General features: G+C 40.3%; 1 protein-coding gene across 1 annotated transcript; it reads left to right on the forward strand.

Annotated features, from left to right (window-relative positions):
• Window positions 1-9178: 9178 nt before the first annotated feature.
• On the forward strand, window positions 9179-27519 carry engl (endoglin, like). The gene is made up of 18 exons (XM_026926997.3): window positions 9179-9563; window positions 12300-12409; window positions 14016-14182; window positions 14289-14426; window positions 14575-14749; window positions 14857-15025; window positions 17203-17347; window positions 17442-17634; window positions 20333-20484; window positions 20663-20818; window positions 22699-22788; window positions 22914-23168; window positions 23605-24192; window positions 25125-25206; window positions 25476-25541; window positions 25667-25756; window positions 26096-26192; window positions 26363-27519. The coding sequence occupies exons 2-17, from the start codon at window positions 12352-12354 to the stop codon at window positions 26188-26190; spliced, it is 2619 nt and encodes an 872-aa protein (XP_026782798.3). The 5' UTR covers window positions 9179-9563; window positions 12300-12351; the 3' UTR covers window positions 26191-26192; window positions 26363-27519.
• The last annotated feature ends 372 nt before the right edge of the window (window positions 27520-27891 follow it).

Below are 27891 nucleotides of genomic sequence, written 5' to 3' on the forward strand. Positions count from 1 at the left end.
AGCTGAGCCGAGTCTCTGCTGTAAATCAGCACGACTGCGTCGTATAGCTGCATTGCATTCTGGGACTTTTTTTTACACCAATGTCTGAACTGCATCTGGATTTCTCATTAATATGACGTTGAACATCGCTGGAAAATGGCGAGCGAGAAAATGAGCGCTTGGTCTTTTGTGTTAAGTCTGATCACCATTGTAATTACGCTAGCAGTAACAATGTCCCCTTGTGACATCAGCGTGACACGACTTCTCACAGGAGTAAACTGGTCGTGTTTTCAACTTCCCATGTTGAAACAATGGCGTCAGGAGTTCGTTTCCTATTTTACTGGTTTATTTAATTTAAAACTATGGACTTCTACTTTATAAAATGGTTTATTTACAAATAGAGTTACTGAGCCAAACAATGCTTAAAGCTTTTACTATAACGTTCTCATATCTGTTAGCTACATTAGCCTTGGAGATTCAGTGCCAAACTAAAGGACACACTGTGTGCTGTAACTACACTTCAGGTAAGTGGAAGTGTGCATTAATATTTTTTTTGCCAAATTAGTTTTCATTGTACAGATAGAAATAATACTTCTGTTGATTTTTTTTTATGACGACAGACATCTTATTCAGTAGGAATAAAAGAAAAGAGGAGAAGATGAGAGGTCTGGAGCCCTGATGTGTCTGATTATCACTGTGATGCAGGACGCAGGCGTGTGGCGATGGAGAGATGACGGAGACATGTCAGGATGCCCTCGTCAGCAGAACAACCTCAGCACTCAGTCCGGCTCTTTCTCGCTCGCTGTGCTGCTCTTTTCAAATCCAATTACAGTGAAAATTTGTGAGTCTGTATTTTTTTACTCTCCAGCCCTGGCAACTGCACCGCCACCGCGTTACACACAACAGGAGCTGCATTTCCAACCATTTTCACATCCTACCCCATTTTCATTTAAATAAATTTTAGAATTGTTTTTAGAAAAGCTTTTGGTTCATGTCTGATTCAAAGCATTACCTTTTTAATAGCTTCTCTTAGAAAAACAAAATCACCTGATTGGCTGTTTTCTTGTTTGGAGTGTTTTTGGGACACACAGAGTGCAGTTTTCCCTTCTGTTTCCCTTTCAGTGTTTAACATCTACGTTTAGATAGAAAAGACTTCTGCCTGCTGTGTGGTTTGTGTTTGCACTTTGAAACGCACAATGCAATCAGTCTGAAAGGTCAGTAACGCCAACAGAAATATCTGATGAGCGACGCAGATCTAAAAGCTCTGACTTCTGCACACAACCGATATAAAAGATTCAACAGGAATTAATAATATTAGTGGAATATAATGGTTCTAGCAACATGCATATCTCTTTATAAACAGACAGACAGAGAGACAGAGAGACAGACAGACAGCTTAGAGAGCAATGGTGGAACGTATAGCGTAAGAACAAATAAATCACACTGTTAAAATGTAAAAAGAACAAAAATGGCTCTAAAAGTATTATTATTATTATTATTATTATTATTATACAGTTTATTAAGTGTCTGACTCGAAGTCATAATTTAATAAAAAGTTTTGAAAAAGATTTTTTTTAAACTTTTTTATATGTAACTGTGATTGTCATTCTTTTTTCATCATTCCATCCCTTTTTTTCTCTTTATTTTAAGAAAAAGAAGGGAAAAATAATTGGATATTAAAATTGGATATTGGATAATAATTGGAAAAGAAGTGAAAATACATGAAAGAGGAAGAAAATTTACAATAAATAAAAAGGAAAGAGATAGAAAATTTACATTAAACTTTTACGCATTTTTTTCACCGCATCAACATGCACTCACACGAAGGTTTAAAAAAATCACGTTATGTCACGTTTCCCCATGTGACCCCCACGTCTGCGGGATTGTCTCTGCTTTCTCTAATGTGGTGTGTGAGAGATGAGACGTCCTCCACGATAGCCTTCTCCCTGGTCTTCTGATCTGTCTCCATGTTTTGTTTTCACAAGACAATCAAATCCTGATAGATAAAATCCAAAAACTTGCTTTACATGATTCAGGCCCAAATATTCTGTTTCACGTGAACATACGTCTCACTGCAGGAGAAAAATGCATTCAAATTGTCCTTCCACATTCTCTTTAACTGTTCATAGACCAGCTTTCAATCACTACTGTAAATTCAAACATTAAGAGTGGACGTGATGCTCACGCTGCGTCATCGCTGCTTCACATTAATGTATCACAAATACACTGCAATTCAGCAGACATGTAGAATCTGATCTCACACCTCTATACCTTCAGAGAACAGCGCAGTCACGCTCCTAAACCTATTACTGTGTGATACACTTCAGACATTTATCACAGAGCAGAACATCGCTGTGTAATGTTGGTTTTTCAGGTTTTTTTCTTCTGTTAGTGGTCTGATGTTGGTTTTTCTCTCTTTATAACCAGCATTTCTAACAAAGTCTGCTTTTTTGAGGGAAGAAATTGATTGAACACACACACACACACAGCCAGACTACATCTCCTTCTCTCTTTCTCTTTCTCTCTCAATGTTTCTCTTGCTGTTTATAATTGCCCTGTTAATGTGGTATAATTGTTCTGTTTACCTGCTCGTCCACAAGAACCGCGAATAACGTCTACTCCAGTTCTGCCCTGTGAACCCACTATACACCGCACATCACCTGCCCTCCCACATCTGCTCTTCACTTTCCTTTTATGGTCGCAGTTTCCTGTCCCTGTTACGCCTTATGCTTTCTGTGGATTGGCTGCAACTGTTTCTTGTTTTCCACTTACTTTATTTGGTCATATCTGCATGGATTATAGAATCGTCTTGGTTTTTGCTAACCTGAATTTTAAATTTTAATCAGAAAGGAGGCATTTTGCATATTCTTAATGTGGATGCTTTAATAAAAACAAATCAAAAGTTTAGCACACATGTACCTTAACTTAACTAGGTGTGGCTGTTCTGCTCTTCCATGCATTATTCCATGCATCACACTAGATAAATAACTGAAAGTAATATCACCACCTGCTGCATATTTCTGCTCAGTACAATGCAGATTGTACGCAACTGTACCCATGAGACACACACCCAATCAGAATCCAGCAGCATTGAACACAACCAACGTCCTGTGCCATTCTTTGTTTCTAGTTGTTCTACACAAAAGATGCCATATTGAAGATCATGATTTTTCAACACATTTGCCTTAAACTTAGTGGAAGCTGCTGAATTTGTCAGTCGATCTTTTGAACGGATGTGTTTAGACTGTTTAACCCTTTCTCACAGTACACTGGCGTCCGAAATCGACTTATTGGACATTTTCAATCAGTATAAACAAATGAATTATTTTATCGCCGCAAGTCTGTAGCTCTGTAGATAAGATTAGTCAGGACACTGTTGGGTTTCTGTGTATAGAGTATTGTGATTCTGTGTTTAGCTGCTGGTGAGCAGGGCGATGGGAAAGGGGAGGGGTGTGAGCCCCCTGCCGGGGAAACAATTCACACTTCTCCACAATAACACTGGTACAGAGATAAAACAGACAGCACAACTAAAGCTTTTCTGATAGTAAAACACCATATACAACTGCCACAATAAAATTATAATATTTAAATCTGCTAGGAAAAACTGCAAATTCTTAAAGCCCTGAGTGTCTACTTTCATATGAGCCATTAATGACTTCTGTAGACTGTGACATCGCAAATAAATTCAGTACTGAACACGGGCACACCAAAGCAGGTGCAAATTCCATTCTAAAAAGATTTAATACACCAATGAGCCTGACTAGCCGTAGAGGACAATACTGCAGTCCGTGGATAAATCAGGACATGAGAAAGAAGACTGCTGGTCACCTACAGAGCTAAATTTCGAATGTGTCCTTCCACATTTAATTACCCAGGTGCATGTAAGGATTACAACAAAATGATTCAAAATGATTCAAGATTCAAGATTCAAAGCGTTTATTGTCATGTGCACAGTGAGGAAACCAAGTTTCCCTGAACAATGAAATTCTTCCTTTGCTGTCCACATTGAATGCCAAGATAACAGAACTATATAGAAATAAAAAATAAAAACAGACATGCACATACATACAAACAAACATAATAAAGTGTAGACTATGTTACAGAAGTAGAAATATAGATTATATATATAGAAATATAGACTATGTACATCTGTATGTGTGAGTGTGCAATGTTGACTTGTGCATATGAAGTATATCTCTATGTGCAATATTGACTTATGTACAAAACAATACAATACAAATACAAAAACAAAAACAGTAGTACAGTAGCCTGTAGTAAATTGAGTGCAACAATGGGGCGTGATTTTATAGGAAGTGTTTCATTCCTCTTATACCACTGCAATTTTCCAACAATTACAATGAAGTTTATTTAATTGCATAATTGTGTAAGTATATAATTAAAGAATGACAGACGCTTATTAATTATAGAACATAATCTAGATACTTTTCATCATTAAGACTCGGCATAATTCTGTATTCAACTGGTAGAAATGGACTTCCACGAACATGATATCTAAACTGCAGATTTACCCATGCAGTGTTACCATGTGTGATAAATTCTTAAATTCTGCTACAAGACAAATATATAATCAAAATAACGTTATTTCTGTGATAAACGACTGAAGGCTGAACGATGAATGCTGCTTTTAAAAATATTCTATATCGCACCATTACTGATAGATTTCCTAACTTTTTATTTTTGATATTAATTGATAGCATTAATGACGATTGCCCACTGAGATTCTTGAACTATCCATTCCTGATAAAAAATAAACACATCTTCCTCATGACCACATTAAAGTAAATCCAAGGTTCAGCTGGTTCAATGTCAGAGATTAAAACCATTTTTCTCTTTTTTTTTTTTTTTTCAAAAGCTTCATCATTGAACATCTATAGACCAATCTCCAGAAATATCCTGAGATAATAGATAATAGAATTTGTGTTCATCTTCTTAAGGAAATTCTGCTCAACATTTTAGTTAGTTAAATGGATTGTTGGGTTAATATGACTCAGCGTTGCTGGAATGTTAATAAAGAAAGCAGAGGACTGCGTGTGCTCCAGACGATACATGAGTGGTGAAGGCCTGCTGACCACTCAAGCAGAACAGATAGTTAGCGACTTCCTTGAGTTCATCCTTCCGATGATTTTAAAAAAGAAGACCACATTCCAAAAAGAGAAACAACTCAGATGGTATTTATGATATTTAAAGTTTGTTTATCATATTGCTGCCAAAATTGAGAACATAACAAGGACATTGGAAGTAGCAGACTTTCTGCTTTAGCATCACCTCCTTGCTTTTGGAGTTAAAAGAAAACTCTTCATCAGAGTGAAAATTCTGCAATGTGTACACTTGATCCAGATTGAACAAAGTTCCTGAAAGAATTATTTGTACCTATGACGTGTGGCAGTCTGGAAAAACCCATCAGAGAGCGCTGTGGCTGAATTCTGGCAAACAGCTGAGTTTGGATCAAGTAATATACTTTCACATCTCTAGAAAAAAAAAAATTTAATATATTATACCAAAATGACATAAAGACCTCTGACCTCTCTCATCAGCAAGGTGTTTCCACTCACAGAACTGCTGCTCACTGATTGTTTTTTTAGACAATAGAGTTTAGACAAACTCTAGAGACTGCAGTTTCTAAAATACTCAAACCACTAGACGTGAGGAGGGGATACACCCTGGATGAGACCATGCACACACACATTCACACACTCATTCACACCTAGGGGTAAGTTACACTGAAAAAAATACTAGAGGGAGATTTACTCAAGAAAAGCATGGTAAAAATTATGGTCAATTTAACTAAGCACATTTCAAGTAATGTTTACATGGCACCAAGGATTATTCTCATAAAAAAGTATGTGAATTTAACTAGCATACTTCATGTAAGAAAGCTCAAATGAACTACATAACTACAAAAACACTGTAAAAAATACACATCATCTCTAAAGTTATCTTTAGTACTTATCTTTAGCCACAAACACCTTAAAAGTTTCCAAACAGAAGTAGCTCTCCAATGGATAAGAGCACTTCCATCAGCCTTCACGCAGACTGAACTGGCACAACCCAAGATGACTATTTAACTGACTTGTGCACACACACTTGATCTTTCAAAACATGCCATGAAAGAATAGCCTTAGTCCTTAAAGCCAGTATAACACAAGAAATATTAAAAACAATCCATCCATAAAGCTTAAAATTAAATCAGTTTAAAGTTCTGCAAATGTATATGCAAATCTAGTTCAAAAGCCACACCCCACTTTAGAACCCTGTACAGTAAACGAAATATACTTACTTACTTACTGCATATTTACATAAATTGATTTAGTACTAATTAACATCTCTACTAATTCTAATTTTTTTTTTTTTTTGTATAAAAATCACAGATTTGTTTTTGTCACATTTACTGAACCATTGAATCTGTTTTTTTCAGTGCAGAGCAAATGTTTATGGACAGTCAGAGGACACCAGAAAACCCAGAGGAAACCCAGATGGACATACAGACAACAAGTAGAGAAACTCCACACTGAGTGTAACCCGAACTCAGGACCCTGGAGCTGTGAGGCAGCAACGTGACCTGCTGCGCTACCTTACTGTCAGAGCATTACACTCAATAATACAGTTCCTTTTTTTAACTTTATTACTCCCTAAATACTGTATGTACATTTTCCTTTTGTAAACTTCTAAACACCTTTACGAGACAGAAAAGAAATAAGAATGGATTGGCGCTGTATAATATCATGGAATATCATAATTTTCTTTAGAATGTACAATCTTCAGATGCAAAAATAGTCCCACACATGTAGAATGGCTAGAATGTACTATACATAGCACATCATATTATATATATATATATATATATATATATATATATATATATATATATATAAATAACATTTCACAGCACAGAAACCATCATCATAGTGAGTTACTTTACAGTGCCAGCCAGCAACCATAATTAGCATTTAAAGACAACATATACACACATTTGACAGCAAAAAAAAAAAAAACTGAACTTAGCAATCCTTCTGACTCTTATATGTGAACATAAATAAAACCTGAGTCCTGTATGGAGCTGTAATTAGTGGCCATCTTCTACTCGTATTGTCTGCTCTTTCCTGTTATTTCTCGGCCCCTTTTCCACAAACCTGCTCCCATTTTCTCAAAAACTATAACCGAGTCTTAAATCACATGCTATGTTTTATTCTACATATAGAATAGAATAGATATACAGTATGATGATTCATAGACGTTATGGTGTGTTTAAGCAGAGCAACATGAACAAGGATAGAAGAGTAAAAAGTGATTGATGATGGACTCAGTTGCCAAACAGATGAAGTGGGAAGTGATCTACTTAGTCCCGCCCCTTCCCATAGCGTATGATGGGACACATTAGCGCAAAAAGTGTCTATCACTCCACATTTCATTATACACAGTCACATCATTCTGCAAACTGTTTATAGCAAATAAAATAATCATTACACAAGATGAACATGTTATTATTTATACGTTTCAAAGTTACTGAACTGAACTTTTACTGTAATAACTAAATAATATCATAAATAATAACTAATAACAAATCTAAATAATCATAGTAACTGAATATTATATCAAGAGTTGATCATGACTGATATACGGTGAGGGGAAATTAATATCCAGATGCTTTTGTTTTTGTTATTTAATATCCTTTCAGTGCATATATCCCCTTCATATTTACACACATAATGCCTTTTGACTTGGTACTTATAAATATGAACAAAACAGTATATATTCATAAGCATAAACAAAGATATGTTTAAAAAATTGATAGCAAAAAAAGTACATGTAAAAGTTCCATAAATATAAATGCTGCAAAAAAAAAAGTTCTCATGCAAACTGCAAGTTGCCACTGGATGGGAAGATTTCATGCAACAAGTAGCAATCATGTCAAAGGTAAAGGATCTTCCTAAAGTTCTCAGATATTACTATATTACTGTAATATATACTATATTACTAAACAGCGCTGGAATGGAACAAGCTACAGAGCCATAGCAAAGATCTTGTCCCTCTCAATACAATTAATTCAATAATTTGCAGGTCCAAGGGTCAGGGAACCAGATATAGTCTTCCCCGGACAGGTGAACCAGGCAAGATTTCACACCTCGCTCTCAGACTAATGATAAGGGAGGTAAGAGAGAAGCAGCAATCACATGAAAAGAGTTGCAGGACGACCTGAAAGCAGCAGGAACAACAGTTACACAGAGAACAATATGCAATGAACTGCACCGCAATCATCTCTGGTCCTCCACCTCACACTAAACTCCTCCAGAGATGCACGTCTGCAAGCATTTAGACAAATCAGAACTCTTTTGGAACAATATACTCTGGTCAGATGAAATAATTCAGCTCGTCACGTTTGGAGAAAGAAGGTTTGTGCGTATGATCCCAAGAACACCAAGAACACCATCAGCATCATGACATGGAGCTGCTTCTCTGCTGAGGTTTTAAACATCATCCAGAGAAACCTCCAATGAATGGAGCGATGCACCTGGACATGTCAGAGGAGAATTTATTCTCATCAGCCAAGAAACTGAGGCTGGGGAGAAGACGGAGGTTTCAACCAGACAGCGACCCCAAACACACAGCCAAAATAACTCACGACTGGTTTCTAAAAAACAAGAGTTAAGATCAGGTCTCCTGATTTAAATCCCATAAACAGATTTATGGAGGACTTTCGCAGGAACCTGCGAGTCCATTATAGGGACCCTCGTATCCTCGGGGAACTGAAGATGATTTGCTGAGAGGAATGAGCTAAGACTGAAGCACAATGCTGCAAAAAAGCGAACTGCTTCTGACTGGAGACGACTCGCAGCCATAATCACCAACAACAGCTTTGCAACAAAGTACTAATGTCAAGTTCGAATGCTTTTTTCCCTATTGCTTAGTTTTTAAACATATCTTTGTTTATGTATATTTGTGCAAAGTCAAAAGATATTATGTGTGTAAATATGAAAAGTGTCTGAACACACACACACACACACACACACATATATATATATATATATATATATATATAATGTATGAAAGTTCTCCTTGTTTAAAGTTTAAGCTCCCCTGATCTATATTCCGTCAATCATCCTCAAACTCCGCCCCTACTTGCATGTTAAGCCCCGCCCCTTTCCGTTTCCAGATAAACTTTTTCCTCTCTGTATCTTTCTCAGCTCCATACACTCTGATTTTCTCTCTCCTCTACTGCGCACTAAACATGATTTTTTATATTTTTTTTTTACTTTGATCAGTGTCTCCGGGTCTCAGAGTGAACTGAGAGGGTGTGTGAGGGTGCACAGAGTCAGCGAGAGAGTGTGTGTGTGTGTGTGTGTGTGAGTGTGTGTGAGAGAGAGAGTGTGTGTGTGTCTGTGTGTGTGAGAGAGAGAGAGAGAGAGTGAGTGTGTGTGTGTGTGTGTGTGAGAGAGAGAGAGTGTGTGTGTGTGTGTGTGTGTGTGTATGTGTCCTCATACTTAAATATGCGGCGTCTGCACGGAGCCCTTAAAGCTGATTCCTCGCGCGCCGGTGATGTCATTTGGGACCACCGATCGACACAGGTGGGTGTATCCAACACACACACACACACACACACACAGTAACTCCGAAACTGCTGTAGCTTGTTTAAGAGAATAAACATGTGGAATGATGAATGCAGTGTGTTGTTTTGTAAAGTTCACTTCATGGCGCTACTTTGGCGGTTTTGGATGCAGACATGATGGAAACTGCGCTATTAATAACCCGCTAATAAAGTCACACTCAGTGGTTTACAGCTGCATTTCCTCAGAATACTCATCTGTCTTTATCAGTCATTAATTTGTGTGACTTTTGGGCATGTTTCTGAGTTATTACACTGCGCCTGTTTTCTCTACTCATTACATTTTGGAGTTTTTTTTATTAGTTTTGTGTTGCAGTTGTTTGTTTGTTTTTGTTTGTTGTTGTTTTGATGCCTTCTTGTAATGCTTTATTGTCCTGTGTCTCTGGAAGCCTTGTTTGCTCAGCTACATGATTAGTCTTATCAGGTCATTTCCTATCTATAGTGTATAATATTGAAATGCAGGACAACATGGAAGGTGTTTTCCAGGTTAGAGCTGCTTTACAGTTTACTTCATGACCCTGTGGATGTGATGATGTGCTGCTGTAATGGTGTACCATGATAACATGCTGTGCTCTACAAGACTTTAACAGTGTATTCTGGTTTTTAATTCCTGAAGCACGCCACAGTGACGGTGTGATAACAGGTTGTGATGTGATTATGTTTCACCCCTATGTGCCACGAATAGCAGACTGTGACCAGGGTCTGATCTGATTATTTACTTTCAGCAGTGTTGGTGAAGTCTCCTGCAGTGCAGTATTAACACTGTAACTCTGCAGATGGAGTTTAGCTCTGTCCCATAAGATCAGTCTTTCCACCTGACGATCCCAGGAACGTTAGCTCAGAGAGCTTAGTACAGGAACTCTAGTACAAAGACATAAGAAGAGTGACTTTAGGACAGGGATTTTAACCTTAGTAAAGGATCCTACACCAGAGACTTTACTGCAGAGACTTCAGTACAGGAACCTTAACACAAGAACTTTAGTACAGGAACTTTAGTACAGGAACTTTACTAAAGGGAACTTAGTACTTGGATTTTAGCCCAGGAACTTTATTTCCAGAGTCTTTACAACAGGAACCTTAGTAAAGGATCTTACACCAGAGACTTTACTGCAGAGACTTTAATACAGGAACCTTAACACAGGAACTTCAGTATAGGAACTTTAGCCCAGGATCTTTATTAAAGGGAACTTAGTACTTGGATTTTAGCCCAGGAACTTTATTTCCAGAGTCTTTACAACAGGAACCTTAGTAAAGGATCTTACACCAGAGACTTTACTGCAGAGACTTTAATACAGGAACCTTAACACAGGAACTTCAGTATAGGAACTTTAGCCCAGAACTTTACTAAAGGGAACTTAGTACTTGGATTTTAGCCCAGGAACTTTATTTCCTAGATCTTTACAAGAGGAACTCCAGGGACTTTAGCTCTGAAACTGTAGTACTGAAACTATAGCCCTAGAACTTCAGTACAGGGGCTTTAGTGCAAGATTTTAGTACAGTGGCATTAGCTCAGGCCAAGGACCTACATACAGAATCTTTAGCCCAATATCTTTACACCAGGAATTTAGTACATTTATTTCCGTACCGGGGCTCTATCTCAGGGAATTTCTCCCAGGAACTGCAGCACCAGAATTGTAGCCCAGAACTTAAGCTTAGGACCTTTAATACAGAGACTTTACTACCAGGGCTTTAGCTGAGGATCTTTATAACAGAAACCTTAGTACCAGGGCTTTAGCTGAGGATCTTTATAACAGAAACTTTAGTACCAGGACTTTAGCTGAGGATCTTTATAACAGAAACTTTACTACCAGGGCTTTAGCTGAGGATCTGTATAACAGAAACTTTAGTACCAGGGCTTTAGCTGAGGATCTGTATAACAGAAACTTTAGTACCAGGGCTTTAGCTGAGGATCTTTATAACAGGAACTTTAGTACCAGGGCTTTAGCCGAGGATCTTTATAACAGAAACTTTAGTACCAGGGCTTTAGTTGAGGATCTGTATAACAGGAACTTTGGTATGGTGTTTTAGTACCAAAGCTTCAGCCCAGGAAGTATAGTACTGGAACTCTAGCTCAGCAATTGTAGTCCGTGAAATTTAGTACCAGAACTTTATCCCATGACCTTTAATACAAGAACTTTAGTGCAAGATTTTTAGCCAAGAAACTTTAATCCAGAGACATCAGTACAGGAACTTTTTCTGAGAATCCTGAGAAACTAAGAAACCTAACACTACTCTAGCAGAGCCCTGGAACCCTGTATTGAACCAAGTACCCTGTGTCTAAGATCAAGCCCCAGGTTTGACCCACAGTGGAAAGCCGGGTTAATCAGACATCAGCGTCTGAGCCCCACTGAGACGCAGGAGACTGAAACACACTGCAGCTGATTCACATGGGGTGGGTTTTGTGGTGTTTTTGGAATTTAAAGTTTCGTTATGAACAACATAAAAACAAATGAGATATTCATTCTGTAGTCTAATTATTCTGTGTGTGTGTGTGTGTGTGTGTGTATGCATTTGTGTGTTTGTGTGTGTGTGTGTGTGAGAGGGAGGGAGGGCCTGCTCTGGACACTCCAGACAGCGTTGTTGCTTTTTGTCTTTCTTGACTTTGTGGAATGTAAGATTTCGTTATGAATTGCTCTTTGTCCTCCCTCTCTGTCTGAATCTTATTCTGTGTGTGTGTGTGTGTGTGTGTGTGTGACAGCATGTAACAGAAGTCCCCTGAAGCTGAACTCTTCTGGATAAAAGGGAAGAAGATGTCGCAGTCAGGGTGGGCTCTAATCTGTCTCCTTCTGTTCAGGGCAGGAACTGCAGGTATGGGGCAGGAGAGCAGGAGAAGAGCATTGTGTGTGTGTGTGTGTGTCTGTGTGTGTGTGTGTGTGTGTGTGTGTGTGTGTGAGTAAACTGAGGCTATATTGTCCTGTATTTTATGAGGAGTAGAATACAAAACTGTTTGTCTAATATCATACACCAGGTGAACTCACTAATTAGACTGATCTGATTAGGCGTGGCCTAATATTCTAATGAGCACTTGATTGACATCTCATTAGAGATGAGGCTACTAGCCTGCTACAGCACTCAAGCCAGACTAAACACAAAGGAACAGTCAGGGAGAATCAGGATTATTAAGCCCTTTTGCTTGTTAGTCTTCACTTGCTATCTTAAATTTTCATGCTAGTTTGCAGTTAGTTAGCAGTCGCCTGATAGTTTAGTCTTCACTCTCTAGTTTAGTATTCTCTCGCTAGTTTAGTCTTCATTTACTGTCTTAACTTTCTCTTGCTAGTTCATTTTTTACTTGCTAGCTTAGCTTTCACTTGCTATTTTATTCCTTATTCACCAGTTTAGTCTTCAATTTCTGTCTTAACCTTCTCTTGCTATTTTAGTCTTCACATACTACACATGCTAGCTTAGCATTCATTCATTAGTTTAGCCTTTATTCACTAGTATAGCTCTCCCTCAGTAGGTTACTCTTCGCTCACTATCTTAACTTTCTCTTGCTAGTTCAGTCTTCACTGTAGCTTAGCTTTTGCTTGCTATTTTAGTATTATCTTGCTAGCTTAGTTTAATTTCACTTGCTAGGTCTTTCAGGGACAAACGGAAGCAGTCTTTGTGATTGGTGAGGGTAAAATTTACGTGAATACAACTTTGGATGAGCTCCACCCACTTTACATCATTTCTTGTAAATTTCTTGTTGGAAAGTCAGTGCACCTTTTGTTTTGTTGTTCTTTTCATGTCTTTCTTTTCATTTGTATGTATTTTCATGAAAGAGACTAAATATCTGATTTTAAATTGAGTAGATCCTAACCTTATAGCAACAGGTTTTGCTGTGTATATTTCAGCGAGAAATCTTACAGATCAGGCCAGGAGAGGAGAGTGTGGTGTTAAAGACGCACGATGCAGCCAGGCACACCTCGGGAGTGTGTGTTAAAGAGTGTGTGTGTGAATAGGTTAGCATTTCACCGGGCAGTGCCACAGACACCTACGTGTGTATGAGTGCCGAGTCTGAGCCAGCGCCAGGCTTCTCTCTGAGCTCTCAGTCCTTCACCACAGAATAGTCTAGAGCTTTCACTCCAGCTCACCAAGATGAAATGGATTTCGAAATAATCATTTAAAGATGGAGTTGAAATGACTTAGAAGTCTGAATCAACACACCCAGTCTGAGTGCAGAGGCAGGTGTGTTACCTCAGGGTTGGAAATACACTGTACACACACACACACACACACACACAAACACACACACTCCAGCTTATGTAGAGTATTGGATCGCACTCAGAATGAAGCCTGCTGCTCTGTGAGTGTGAGTTTGGTGTGAGCATGTGTGAGTTTAGTGTGAGAGTGAGTGTGTGTGTGTGTGTTTGAGCTTGATGTGTGTATGAGTATTTGTGGTTTGGATTAAATGTATTCTTCTGTCTGTGAGCAGGTGAAGTGACGTTGCAGTGCGGAGTTTCTCCTGCAGGGGTGCTGCACCCTGTTCACGCTCAGCTCGAACGCTTCGAGGCGGGGCCAGGCTGCGCTGCCAGAGAGGGCGGAGCTAAAGAGACCCATGTGATCTCTGTGGCGAGACCTAATCACAGCACTGACAAACTGGTACAATTACCTGTCTGTCTGTCTGTCTGTCTGTCTGTCTATCTATCTATCTATCTATCTATCTATCTATCTATCTATCTATCTATCTCTCTCTCTTTCTCTCTAGGTGACGGTGGTTCTGAGGCCACTGTCTTACACATATCCTGTCCATCGCCCAGTCATTCTTGTACTGAGTTCCCAGCATGCCATGCACTGGGTTCTGGAGAGCGAGGGGCTGCCGGAGAATCTCCACGTGCTGGTGCAGGTAGGTGCTTTTATTTTGTGTGTGTATTTGTGTGTGTGCGCGCGTGTGTGCACATGTGTGTGTGCTGTATGAATTTTGCCCCAGTTATAAAAAGCCAAACGAAGGAATGGTCAGTGTTTGTTTGTGTTTGTGCGTGTGTGTGTTGTAGGTCTCAGCAAACTCCACACTGGAGAACGGGAGTGTGTCGGCTCGTGTCCATGCCATACCCTCATTGCCGTGGCGACCTCGTGCTCTACTGCGCTGGACTCTTCAGCGTCATGCAACCATCTCCTCCCTTACACACTCGGCCAGTGCCAACCGCGTTTACCTCCGCCTCGGGGAGGGTACACACACACACACACACACATATTTGTACATTAATATTTATCCACAGTGTAATTAGTGCAGTCTTCATGTTTTGTAGTCCCACTTCTATTTTCCTGACCCTCAGATCTCAGCATGCCGAGTGTGTGCCGCCTGCAGTCTCTTTTCCTCTCTCATAACTACATGGCATCCAAGCTGCAGGAACAGGAAGTGAATGGCTGCACTTCCTCAGAGAGACTCTCCAACCCGGAAGTGCACGTCGTCAAGCTGTGGTCTGCAGGCTCTGGACTCTGTGGGTGAGCTGGAGTGAACATACGATCCCAATTTTTTTAACTTATTCAATCATACTCAGTTTCTACCCATGAGCTAGTTGCCCTCTGTGGGTCAGCCGCTTTATGGCCTTAGCATACATCATGTGGAAATGATGTTCATCTGTCTTCTATGAATAATATGACATTCGCAAAGCAAACAGACATGCACATGGCAGTTGGGCAAACTCTCTGGGTGAACATGTTATGCAATCAAGCCTCTGATTGGTTGTTTCAAATGAGGCGTGTCCAGGAAGATTCATTCCAAGTTGGATGTAAACAAGTCGACCCAGTCAAATGTCAGAACAACTTGCTATGTCAGAACATACCAGCTGTCTTATTTCTCTTTTCTTTTTCTGCTTGTAAATATAGAACAAAATATGCAGTTCTTCGAGTGTTCTTAAATTTGTTTATCTATTTCCAACATCTCACCAACTCTACATTGTCATACTTTATGCTGTCAGCCCTTTGCCGCAGGCAGTCTTTTTCCTGTAGTTATGGAAATTATGAAATTTTAACCGCACTACATGCAGTAGTGGAGAACTCATAAATAATGCCCAGTATGAAATGACAGAGAGTATGCAAGCTCAGAAGCTCTTTTCGCTGATGCCATCTCCCAGTTGTGCTAAGGATGGGGCAAAGTTTGGAAAATGAGCTCCCTGAAACTGAAGAGTCTGAACTGCTCATCCATCAGGATGAACAATAGATCAGTAGAACTGCAAATGGTGTTGGACAACTTTCCACTCTTGTTTCAGCAGCAACCACGAAGAACCACTTTATTTCATCTATCCATCCGTTGTCTGAACTGCTTACGCTACACAGGGAACTCTGGGCACAAGGCAGGGACAGGATGCCAATCGCACACACACCCATTCACAATTTAGAGATACCAATCAGTCTACAACATGTGTCTTGGGGCTGGGGGAGGAAACCGGAGTACCCAGAGGAAACCCCTGAAGCACAGGGAGAACATGCAAGCTCTGCGCACACAGGGTAGAGGTAGGAATGTGAACCCCCAACCCTGGAGGTATGAGGCAAACGTGCTAACCACTAAATCACCATGCCACCATGTCACAGGGTACCAGTAAGGCTGGTCAGAGCTCTGAAGGAGGAGATCCCTGCCATGCTGGAGATGGAGGCCACAGATCAATCAGATACTACATAGAGCAGTCCAGAAGTACTTGCTCCAAAAATGGGTCACAATGGATCTGTTTAGGTTTTATCAAGGGGACAGAGCTAGAGTCACACATAGCAAAAGAATAGATAGATAGATAGATAGATTGATAGATAGATTTTTTTTGTCACAGCAGCAGACAATTACAGACATAACACATGACATTTGCAGACACCAGCTACTAACAAGACACACTTATCTGTAAGTCAGTAAGCATACATGGAGCATCTGCTTAAGGTACTTTGGAAAATCCATCAGACAGGCATCACCCTTGATATACAAAACAAGAAACCAGTTATTTGGGCTACCAGCTAGGTCAGGGACAAATCCAGCCCCAGATAGACGAGGTGGAGAAACAGGTAGGGTCATTTCTAGGACTTGAAGGCTAGTGATGTAGATACATTCCCCAAATTGCCACCCTTGCAGCACACCTGAACAATCTAATGAGAAAGATGACGAGTAACCCTGTAAAGTGGACAAGAGAGTGTGAGAGTGCATTTTGGGTTTTCATATGTGCTGTGTTTCAGAGCCACATCTTTGAAAAACGATTAATAGCACATAGATGTTTCCAGTGTGAGTATAGGGAATATTCTAGTACATAGTCTCCTAGTAGAGGAATGCTATAGCTCTTGAAACATGGTATTCAAGACATGTATAAATTTGGCCTAATGAAAAATGCTGGTTTATTTCAATCTGAAAAGAAATTGGTAAATTTTCCTTTGCATTGAGGGTATCTGAATTTTAACCCTTGAAAATTTGTGAAACCTGAGCCAATAGCGTGAACCCTTTTTCCTTGAAGAAGTGAAACAAACTGGATTATCAATGAGCTATCTCCCAACCAGCGGGAGAGAAAAAACCTACAGTGCCTGAGTGAACACCTCTATTGTGAAATAAGCCATTACATCTACAGCTGCTCAAGTACCCTCATATGCCAGGCAAACATGGGAATGCTAACTGTAGTCTCATATTTTGTTTCTTGCGCTCTTCTCAGGTCGTTACAGGTGGAGGTGTCTGTCTCTCTGCTGCCCCCGGTGGCTGATGCTGGGTGGTGTAATGTAGTGTTAGTGTTGAGCAGTGCTGCTCCAGTAAACTGGGCTCTTGTGACTCCGGGTCTCCGTGGCCACATCACAGTTCATGTGAGACGTCTCTGCCTTCAATGGAACTGCTTTTACTATCAAAATAACCACACTTTGTTAAGCTGACATTTGATTCCACGTCTCTCTCTCTCAGTCGTCTCACAGTGTGACGCCTCTTTATCCTCCCAAACCCGACCTCACCATGAGCAGCACCATCGTCCCTGACCTCCTTGCAACCCCTGACTTGCTCACCTGGGCCAATCAGAATGGCTATCCCTCTGTGATGTCGTACACAGAAGCTCATCTAGCCAATCGCCTTGTGATCAAGCTAAAAGGGGGCGGGGCAGGTAAGGCCAAAATCTTAGCCAGTCTGTATTTACCGCTGTGTTCCATGTCTCCTTACTGTCCAATGCATTTTAAATGGAGACACACTGATTGATTTGATTGTCGATATGATACAGAGGTCAATGCTCTGAGTATCACGTGATACCCAATACTGATGACCTTTCTCTTACTAGTCTTAAATTAGACTAGTAAAGCTTTTTATGATGTAAATTATATTTTTCTATACTCATCAGATGTCATACTTACAAAGTCTAAATTCAAACACAACAAACATTAGCCGTAGTTAGCTAGTTTGATCAATTTTTTTTCCAGGATTTCCCCATACAAGACAGTGTCTATGGCCTAAGCCATGACTACTATGAGTAAGTTATTTATATAAAAAAAAAAAAAAAACTTACCCAGAGAAACGATCCTTAATATTAATCTTTCTTAATTTGAAACTCAAAACTGTTTCTGAAACTCCCACTTTAATTGACCTGAAAGGACGCTCGTGTAAGTGAGTTTGGGAAGTTTGAGATTTATGATAATTCTCTGTACACACTCAGAAATAAAGGTTCCACACTGTACCACTGATTGTCTCTGATGTAGTACCATCCAAGTTAAATCTTTTGTAGTTGCATCTTGAAATGTGAACCTTGAACCTTTAAAGCCTAACTCTAAAAGGTACTTAAAAGTCCACCACAAGCACAGGCAGAGGATACACACTAAAAGTGCAAACGATGAACCTTAATGGTACTACATCAGCGACAAGGAAACATACACTTGGTACTTTTATTTCTGAGAGTGTACTGTTGCATTGCTTCCTCACTTTTCTTAATTTTTTTTATTGTCGTCGCTTGGCTGCAAGTTTACACAGTTGACTGCAATCCACCACATCGTCAGTCAGCCAATCAGATTTAAGATATACCATCCAGCCAATCCAAGCCATCTCACAGCATCCTACGTGTCGCTTACATTGTACAAAAGTTGTAATAATGCTGAAGTTCAGGGTTTGTTCATGTTAATTAATGCACTAAATAATGTCAATTTAAGAAACCTTAATGTAAAGTGCTACCCAATGTATAATATATGCAGTACTGTACAGAAGTCTTAGGCACATGGAAAAAAAAGGTGTAAAGCAAAGATGCTTTCAGAAATATTGTAATTAAATGTTTCTGCATAAGTAATATACCATAAAGAGCAGTAAACAGTAATAAACTAAACAAAGTGAACATTACTTTCATAAAAAGTAGTAGTCTCATTTACAGTGTGTGCAGTTTTATAAGGAAATGAGCTATAAGCCAAAGACTCTGACTTTCACACTCGCTTCTTATTTTTGCAGCGAAACCCAGCAGCCTTCATTATGTTTTTTCTGGTCTATTGTGTAATACGTTGCTTTCTTTACTGACACTGAAACATTTTTTCTGTAACAATTCATTTTTTGTTGGAAAAATAATGCTTGGAAATAGAAAATGTTTTTGTACTGACTCGATAATGCACAAGTCATAAAATAAACATCTATAACACAATTTGTACTTAAAAAATATATAGGGTGCATTAAGACTTTTGCACTGTACTGTACATAAAATCCATCAAATCCGGTGAAATCCAGTTCAAATATAGATCAAATCCAGGATCAGGTCCCATCCGTGTGCACAGATACAGTGGGTTGAAATGTGAGGATCACATGTAAGACACTCTGCAGCTCCACACACACACACACACACTGCTCACAGGACAGTATAATAAACACAGTGGACAGTGTGAGCAAATATGACCTTCAGCTGAGTGAAAATGTTTGGTGTTTTCTTAATTTCTGAAATTTCTGATCGGATTAAATGCACTGATGTCCTTCACAGGCTCCAGGCCAAAGTAAAACAATGTAGTCCATGTTATAAAGATAAAGGGGCGCTGCGCTGAAGCCTTTGATTTGTGTGATGTGGCTTGATGTGAAGCAGAGTTACTCTTATCACTGTTGCTAGCGTGTCCTGAAGTGTTTTATTCCTCTTATATCGCAGTGACATGCCAACAGTTGTGCCAAATACTGTGGACTGTCTGCGAGACAAGTTACTTCCTGCCATCACATACAGAATAGCAGCTATAAACAGTCCTTCCATCACCAGCCTCGTTTTTTTTCTCTCTTGAAGTCAATACAACAAAGAAATATGCAGTTTCTCGTGTTTCTGATAAACTGCAAGATGTTAACTTCTCAAGACTGTCCTTAAGGCTTCCGCGTGTCTGAAATCATAAAGTTCCTGATCTGATTAAATGCACTGATGTCCTTCACAGACTCCATGCTAATGTAAAACAATATGAAAATATTTTTAAAAGATAGACCATACACTTCTCTTCCTAGTCCATATTATGAAGATAAACGAGTGCTGAAGACCTTGATTAGTTCATTTAAACAGAAAAATAAACAGATTTTTCATAGATATAAGAAAAGGCAGTGATTATGAGACCGACTGTTTTTTTTTGTTTGTTTGTATTTTAGAGTGACATTTATGCAGCACAGTGTTAATAATGAAATAATAATATATAATAATGACTCGTGGATTTTAGGGTGTAGCAAAGGCTGTGTCTCAAATCACACCCTATGCACTATAGTCTTATACTTGAGGTGCAGGAAATCAAAACTGACTGACGTTTAATATCCTTGCAGTTAAGAATAAATTCTCTATCGCTTTCCACACACACACACACACACACACACACACACAGTGCAGGCTGTCAGGGAGGCGAAGGTGGAGGAGACTTGGCTGAGACACTGGCTGTCTCGTGAGGTCAGCGATGGTGTGGGCAGCAGGAAGGTCGTCAGCGTGCAGTGTGTGGATGGACGCCTCTCTGTCTCTGTGGATAAAAGCTCCTTACAGGTCAAACACTAACACACACACACACACACAGTTATCAGTATATCTTTAGCACGTCCATATTGTTTGTTTCGTCACTGTAATCAGGAATTGATAAAGCAGTGTGTTCTCAAACATGGCTTGTTTTTTTCTCTCTCTCTCTCACACACACACACACACACACACAAACACACATACACAGGCTCTGGCTCTGTCAGTTTCAGCGGTGACCCTGAGGGACCCTTCGTGCCAAGCACGGTCCAACGGGAGCCATTTCCTGTTGGCGTTTCCAGTCATTTCCTGTGGGACTGAAGGAGAGATGGAACAACATGGCAGAGAAGTGCAGTACAAAAACACGGTGAGAGAAACAGAGAGAAAGACAGACGGAGAGAGTGAGAGTGGGAGACAGAGTGAGAGTGGGAGAGACAGGCAGAGAAAGACACAGAGAGACAAAGAGAGAGAGAGTGAGAGACAGAGAGAGAAAGAACCAAGAAGAGACAGAGAGGGAGAGACAGATAGTGAGGCAGAGTGAGACAGAGAGGGGCACAGAGAAAGAGAAATAAAGAAAGAGAGACAAAGGGACACAGAGAAAGAGACACAGAGAGACAGAAAACAGAGACAGACGAAGAGATGGAGAGAGACAGATACAGAAAAAGAGAGACAGAAACAGAGACAGAATATGAGAGAGACAAATAAACAGATAGAGACACATAGAGGGAAACAAATAGAGTGAAAGACTGATAGAGAGAGAGAAATAGACACAGAGACACAGAGACAGGAGTGTGAATATTCATGACCCCATCACTCCATGTCAGTAATTATCAATAAGAGAACTCGTTGCAGCATTAAAGTGCACTTGTGTGTAATTTTACGCCATTAAAAATAATCCGTGTAGAATAATAAAACATTGCTACAATAAGTTATACTTTTTAAAATGACGTGGGAATATCTCTACATCTGTATCCTCCACCACTCAGGAATATGCGTAAATGTGCCACACCCTCCTGCCATCCGTAACAGTCTTACATCACTAGCGTTCACTGAATTAGCTAGCTTAGATAGTTACCTAATTAAATAGCGTGCAGTTCAGTGGCATTTCAGTATCATAGCCTTGATTTAGTCTGTTTTTTTCTGTTAAAATACACTATAACAACGATACACCAGCTAGCTTAGCACACAGGTTCTGTGGCTGAACGTTTCCAGGTAGCACACCGTGCTGTCATCATTTGAATATTGGACGTGATTGGTCCAAAAGCAGTGGAGGTTTTTTTTTTTTTTTTGTGACATCACAGAACTCCCTGAAACAGTTTTATTTAGAAGTACTGGGAAAATTGCTATTTTTAAAAAGTGACTGTTAACAAATTTAACACAAACACCTACAATATTTAAGTGATGGGGCTTGTAGTGATGTTAAAAGTCTTCCAGACAAGGAGGCACAGAGACCATGTCTTTTTTTACACAACACACTCCTCCCTTTTTTGTGTGTGATTACTGCTGTGGCCCAAGAAAAGCTGCCCACTGGGTTTTGTCTGCTGAGTGTCTCATAATGGCATAATTACGTTTGGAACGAGGCCCGCTTTCTGTACGGACAGACCACAGCACGACCTGGCTCGGATATTTTCTGACACATATAAAACTTAGAGTGAGCATCTGCCAGGAAATACATATGTGACCTGGGTCACCGTGTGTGTGTGTGTGTGTGTGTGTGTGTGTGTGTGTGAGAGGCTGTGACGTCCCCCGCTGTGTCTTCCACATAAGTGGTCCGGGTTACAGCGTCCTGAACAAGATGGACTGTACCATTTATATATAACGCGGGGTTATGTAGCTACTCAGGCTGTCAGAATTACATTAAATTACTACTCGCAGATGTTAGTGTGGATCACAGGCTGTCTAAAAACAATTATTAATTGAAAAAAAAAAAAAATATATATATATATATATATATATATATATATATATATATATATATATATATATATATATATATATATATAAATGATTAATTATTAACAATGAATCTGATTAAGGTTTGTAGTAAAAATTATTACAATGAATTTGTAAACAGTATAATTTTGATCAATCATTTAAATAACACAGTAAAAGAAAAAACCTAAATGTACACAACCCTCACACACCAGTTGATGTTACTACATGCAGGTTTCATATCTGGATGAACTTTACCTTTTCTGGAATATTCTGGAGTAAATGGTTTTGAACAGTGTGTGTTTTCTCGTGCAGATATTGCTGTGGAGGTCTAATCCTTCACTGAACATGCAGGAAAAGACAGAAGAGAAATCAGCCAACGAGTCAACTCCGCTGGTTATACATGTGAGTGAAAGGGCGTGGCCTGTGTGTCTGTCACTCAGAGTGTGGGCGTGGCCTCTGTGCCAAACTTAGACATTAAAATCGTCACACTATGTTGTGTTAAACCTGTGTGTTTATTCTGGTTTCAGTTCAGATGTATAGCTCCTCTGCCCACTCTCGCCAGCGCGTCTACACCGAGCTCGTCCTCCAGGCCACAGGGGATGCTGCGGAGTGGGAGTGGCCCCATCTCCGTCCCCGCCTCCGGCCACGCCTCCGGTCCACCCTGGCTGCCGGTCCCACACGGCGGTCCTCTGCTCTCCATGCGACTGTTTGCCACAGACAGGTTTGAGCAGAGAGCAGTGGGGCCCTGCGTGGTGACGGTTCATGGACGAGTGTATGCCGAGGTCAGTTTCACACACCGTATCACCGCCATTTTCTTTTCTCACTGTGTTCATGATAATCAGGAATGATGATGATATGAAGACGTGATGATACCGAGTTTATTTTGGGGTTTATCAAGGTTACAAAAACAGCATGGCCTTTAGACGTGTCACAAACAACATGTCCACTCCAAACATTTAACATTGTCTCTCTCTGTCTCTCTCTGTCTCACTTTCTTTCTCTGTCTCACTCCCTATCTCTGTCTTTATCTCTGTCTGTCTCTGTCACTCTCTCTCTGTCTCTCTTTGTCTCACTTTCTTTCTCTGTCTCTGTCTCACTCTATCTCTGTCTCACTCTCTGTTCTCTCTCTGTCTCTCTCTCTATCTCTATCTCTGTCTCTCTTTATGTCCCTGTCTCTCTGTCTCTCTCTCTCTCTCTGTCTGTGTGTCTCTGTCTCAGATCTCAGGCAGTGTGGGGGTCAGTGAGAGGTTGGAGATACGGTCGTGTGTGTTCTCTCCTCTATCGGACCCTCGCGCTCAGACCGGGTGGCCTGTCATTCGAGACTTCTGTCCCGCGGACCCGTCCTTCATCATGCACACGGAGACACAGACAGAACGCACAGGTGAGGATGGAGACGGAGATGCAGAGAGCGACGAGGGAGAAAGAGAGGGTAGTGATGAAGAAAGACCAGAGGAAGATGAGCCTGAGAGAGAGCAGGATACTGGAGAGAATGAGACGCGTCTTGTTCCAAAAACGAGGGACGATGAAGAGGGTACTGGGACGAGGAGACTTTCCTCAGACAACCAGAGGGACAAAGGTTTACAGGGAACAAGAGACAGGGTGTCCAGAGGAGTGGACGTGGGACAGCAGACAGAGAGGACAGAGAAGACAGTCCAGCTCAGGTTCAGCTTCATTCTGCGGCCGGTGTTTAATAACTCCATCCAGTTCCTGCACTGCAGCCTGCAGCTGTGTGGAGACGCCACTGAGACACACAGAGACTGCACACACACACCACCCGCTCCCACACACACACCAGCAGCTCGACAGGTAACACACACCCACACACACACACACAAGCTCCCACATACACACACACACACGCAAGCTCCCACACACACACACACACACACACACACCAGCAGCTCGACAGGTAACACACACACACACAAGCTCCCACACACACACACACACACACAGACACACAGATAAGCTCCCACACACACACACACACACACACACACTCCCACACACACACCAGCAGCTCAACAGGTAACACACATACACACAAGCTCCCACACACACACACACACCACCCGCTCCCACACACACACCAGCAGCTCGACAGGTAACACACACACACACACCAGCAGCTCAACAGGTAAAACCCCCACACACACACACAAGCTCCCACACACACACACACACACACACACACACACACTCCCACACAAACACCAGCAGCTCAACAGGTAACACACATACACACAAGCTCCCACACACACACACACCCCGCTCCCACACACACACCAGCAACTCGACAGGTAAAACACACACACAAGCTCACACACACACACACCCGCTCCCACACACACACCAGCAGCTCGACAGGTAACACACACACACACACAAGTTAGTTGACAGATAACACACACTACATCAAGACCTTGGAATTATAACGTTCTACCTGACTGAATGTATGTGTGACATTTTACACCAAAATATTGATTAAAGTATAAAAAAATACAAATATGAAACTTACGATTATCTGGCTCATTATCTTAAAGAAAGAAATGTCAGATAACAAGGACTACACATGCACCTAATCTTAACCTCCATACCTAAAATAAACGGATGGATGGATGAACAGATAAATAGATAAAGAGCTGATTTTAACACATGTATGTCCCTGTGTCATCTTTCATTCTTTCTCACTGTAACTATAATACCTCTCTCTCTCTCTCTCTCTCTCTCTCTCTCAGTGTGAGTACAGGAACTTGTCCAGGCCCGTGTTGGTCACGTATCTCCCTGATGCACTGGCCAGTCTGGTGCCGCCTCCTGCTGGTCAGTGCTCAACATTACAGCATTACAGTCTTACAATAACTAACTAACTAACTAACTAACTAAATAAATAAATATAAAGTTTGATTTAAATATTCATTTCTTAATTTATGTTGAATAATTTGATATTATTCTGCAAGTGTTTTTTTTAGGCATTTTATTAAAATATTTTTTGCCTTTAATTTCCCTTTTAACATCTTTTTCATGCTCTGTGTGTGTGTGTGTGTGTGTGTGTGTGTGTGTGTGTATTTGTATATTTGTGTGTGTTAAAGGTAAACTGGCTCAGAAGCCTCGTGTGACAGAGACAGTGATGTCCAGGCACAGCTCATCCAGCGGTGGTAAAGACATACATACACACACACACACACACACACACACACACACTGTTTGTGTATTATAACACTGATGTGTGTTGTGTGTCAGGAGTCACACTGGAGTTGAGGTGCTTTGTGTTTGTGTTTAGTTGCCAGCTCCGTGTTGATCAGTGTGATTGCTGCGTTCCTGATGGGTATCGTCCTGATGGGTGCGCTGTGGTGCATCTACTCCTGCACAGGTACCACACACTCCATCATCTCATATAATGAAACGAGTGCAAGAATGTTCTCAGGAATGCAGCTGTCCAATGAAATATGCTGGGATTAGTTTAAGGTAAAGAGAGCAACAAAGAGGGGGTGAATACTTTTCAATGCATTCACAACTTTTACCTTTTTTTATTTTTAAATAATTTATAGAACTATATTGTTTTCCTCCCGCTTCAGTATTATGGGCTATTTTCTGTAGATTCATGTCCTATAATCACAGTGAAGTCCATTTCAGTTCCAGGTCGAATACTTTATTGCAAGCCACTGTGTAAAATAATTTTTAAAAGAATGTCATGTGGTGTTGTTGCCAGGGAGACCTGTGACTGTAGGTAGAAACAGTCTCCAGGAGACTCCAAGTTCCTGGAGCCCGATGTCTCCGCTGGAACAAACCACCAGCTCGGTGTAGAGGTGGGTGCACTCCAGACCACCACAGTGGTACAGTCCACAAGATCCACATTAAACTCAAGCATGTTAATGTTTTATGTGCAACATATGTTGCTTTTTTTATCTTGAAATAACTGCCATGTATATTTATGTTTGCTATTTAATGATACTTCACCGTATGTGTTACTTTACAGGGGCTGGACAACATGAACAAGAGGCTGAAGATGTGTTTGTATGTGTGTGTGTGTGTGTGTGAGAGAGAGAGAGAGTGCTTTGCTGGGTTCCAGACTGCATCATGACAAACTGTAATTTCATGAGCCATGGACTTTATAAACTGAATAATGAGCCTCCATGTTCGAAACCGCTGTTTATTAAACACTGAAACCACTTCAATCAGCACCACTGGGCCAGATGCTGACCTTTAGATGTAGTTTAATGACCTGCCCATTATGTGATACAAGTTATACTACAGTGCTGTTGAATTCTGGATCCTGATTGGTCAGAAGGTGTTGATTATTTTTCTATAACAGCAGCTCTGACAGTAGTGCAGCTGCAAATCACATGTCTTACTCTGATACAATACTGCTTCTATGTGGATTACAAAACGTGTGTAATTGTCGACACGGTGAAGGTTTCTGTAAGGAGACGGTTATTGAACATTGGAAGGAGTCTCCAGTGTCAGTGCTTTGTAACAGTTAGAGGTAAAGCTGTAATTTTAAGTTTTCCGATATCTTCAGGACAGAAGAGTTTATGCTTTACACTTTACAAGTTTCTTTGTAACATGACAAGTTTTTTTTTTTTTAAAAAACTTTAAGAAAACCGTTTATAGCTGCTATAATGAAAGCGAGAACAGGAACTAACTTGTTTTGCGGACATTCCTCAACATTAAACGTAACTATAAATGGATAAAAAAAATGTTGTCCTTTAATTTAAAAAAATGGTTGTGCTATATATAAGAAGAATAAATCAACTTTCAATGGGGGAGTAACAGTAACTCAGCTTCACGTCAGCCTGCACCACCCTGTCACTGATTTTTTTCCTATTACCGCACACCCCCTCAGATGTTTTATTCCTTACTTATTACATTATGGCCTTTTGCAGAGATGTAAAAAGTGTTGATTTTGCTTGAGCTGCTTTTCAGTGCAGGCAGGTAAACTGAGTTCAGACTAATTATTTTAGATTATTAGAATTATTAGATTAAATAATTATACACTAATGACCGGTGCTCTACAGTTATTAATGTATCTGTGTATGTGTGTGTGTGTGTGTGTGTTTATATCGTGACTGTGACTGATGTGTTTCTCTCGTTCCTCACTGCTGAGACTACATTAAAGTAAATCTGTCCGTGCAAGGTGTTGTTCTTTTTCTATTTATCTATTAAATTATAAAATAACATTTTTCTTGTTATTATTAAATTAAGCTTGTTGTCGGTCTTACAAAAACTTCCAAAGAGCCATCTTATTTATGACTGTTTCTATGGCAACTGTAATAGAAATAAATAAAAAAAAAACAAAAACACCTGTGACAGAGTGACAGAGACACTAGCCAATCGTGGTGTCTGTGAGCTAATGTATGTGGAAGAGGGAGGATAGCGCTTTTCTCTGTGCGTGTTATGCTGCCCTGCGATGCTGCAGTTCAAAACGATGTAGTTGGTTGACGTGTCTCAGAGGAAGCCTGTGTTGTTAGCTGTTGTGTGATAGCTAGTCGGTGGGAATTGGCATGA

Source organism: Pangasianodon hypophthalmus, chromosome 29 (genome assembly GCF_027358585.1).
Source record: "Pangasianodon hypophthalmus isolate fPanHyp1 chromosome 29, fPanHyp1.pri, whole genome shotgun sequence".
NCBI classification, from domain to species: Eukaryota; Metazoa; Chordata; class Actinopteri; order Siluriformes; family Pangasiidae; genus Pangasianodon; species Pangasianodon hypophthalmus.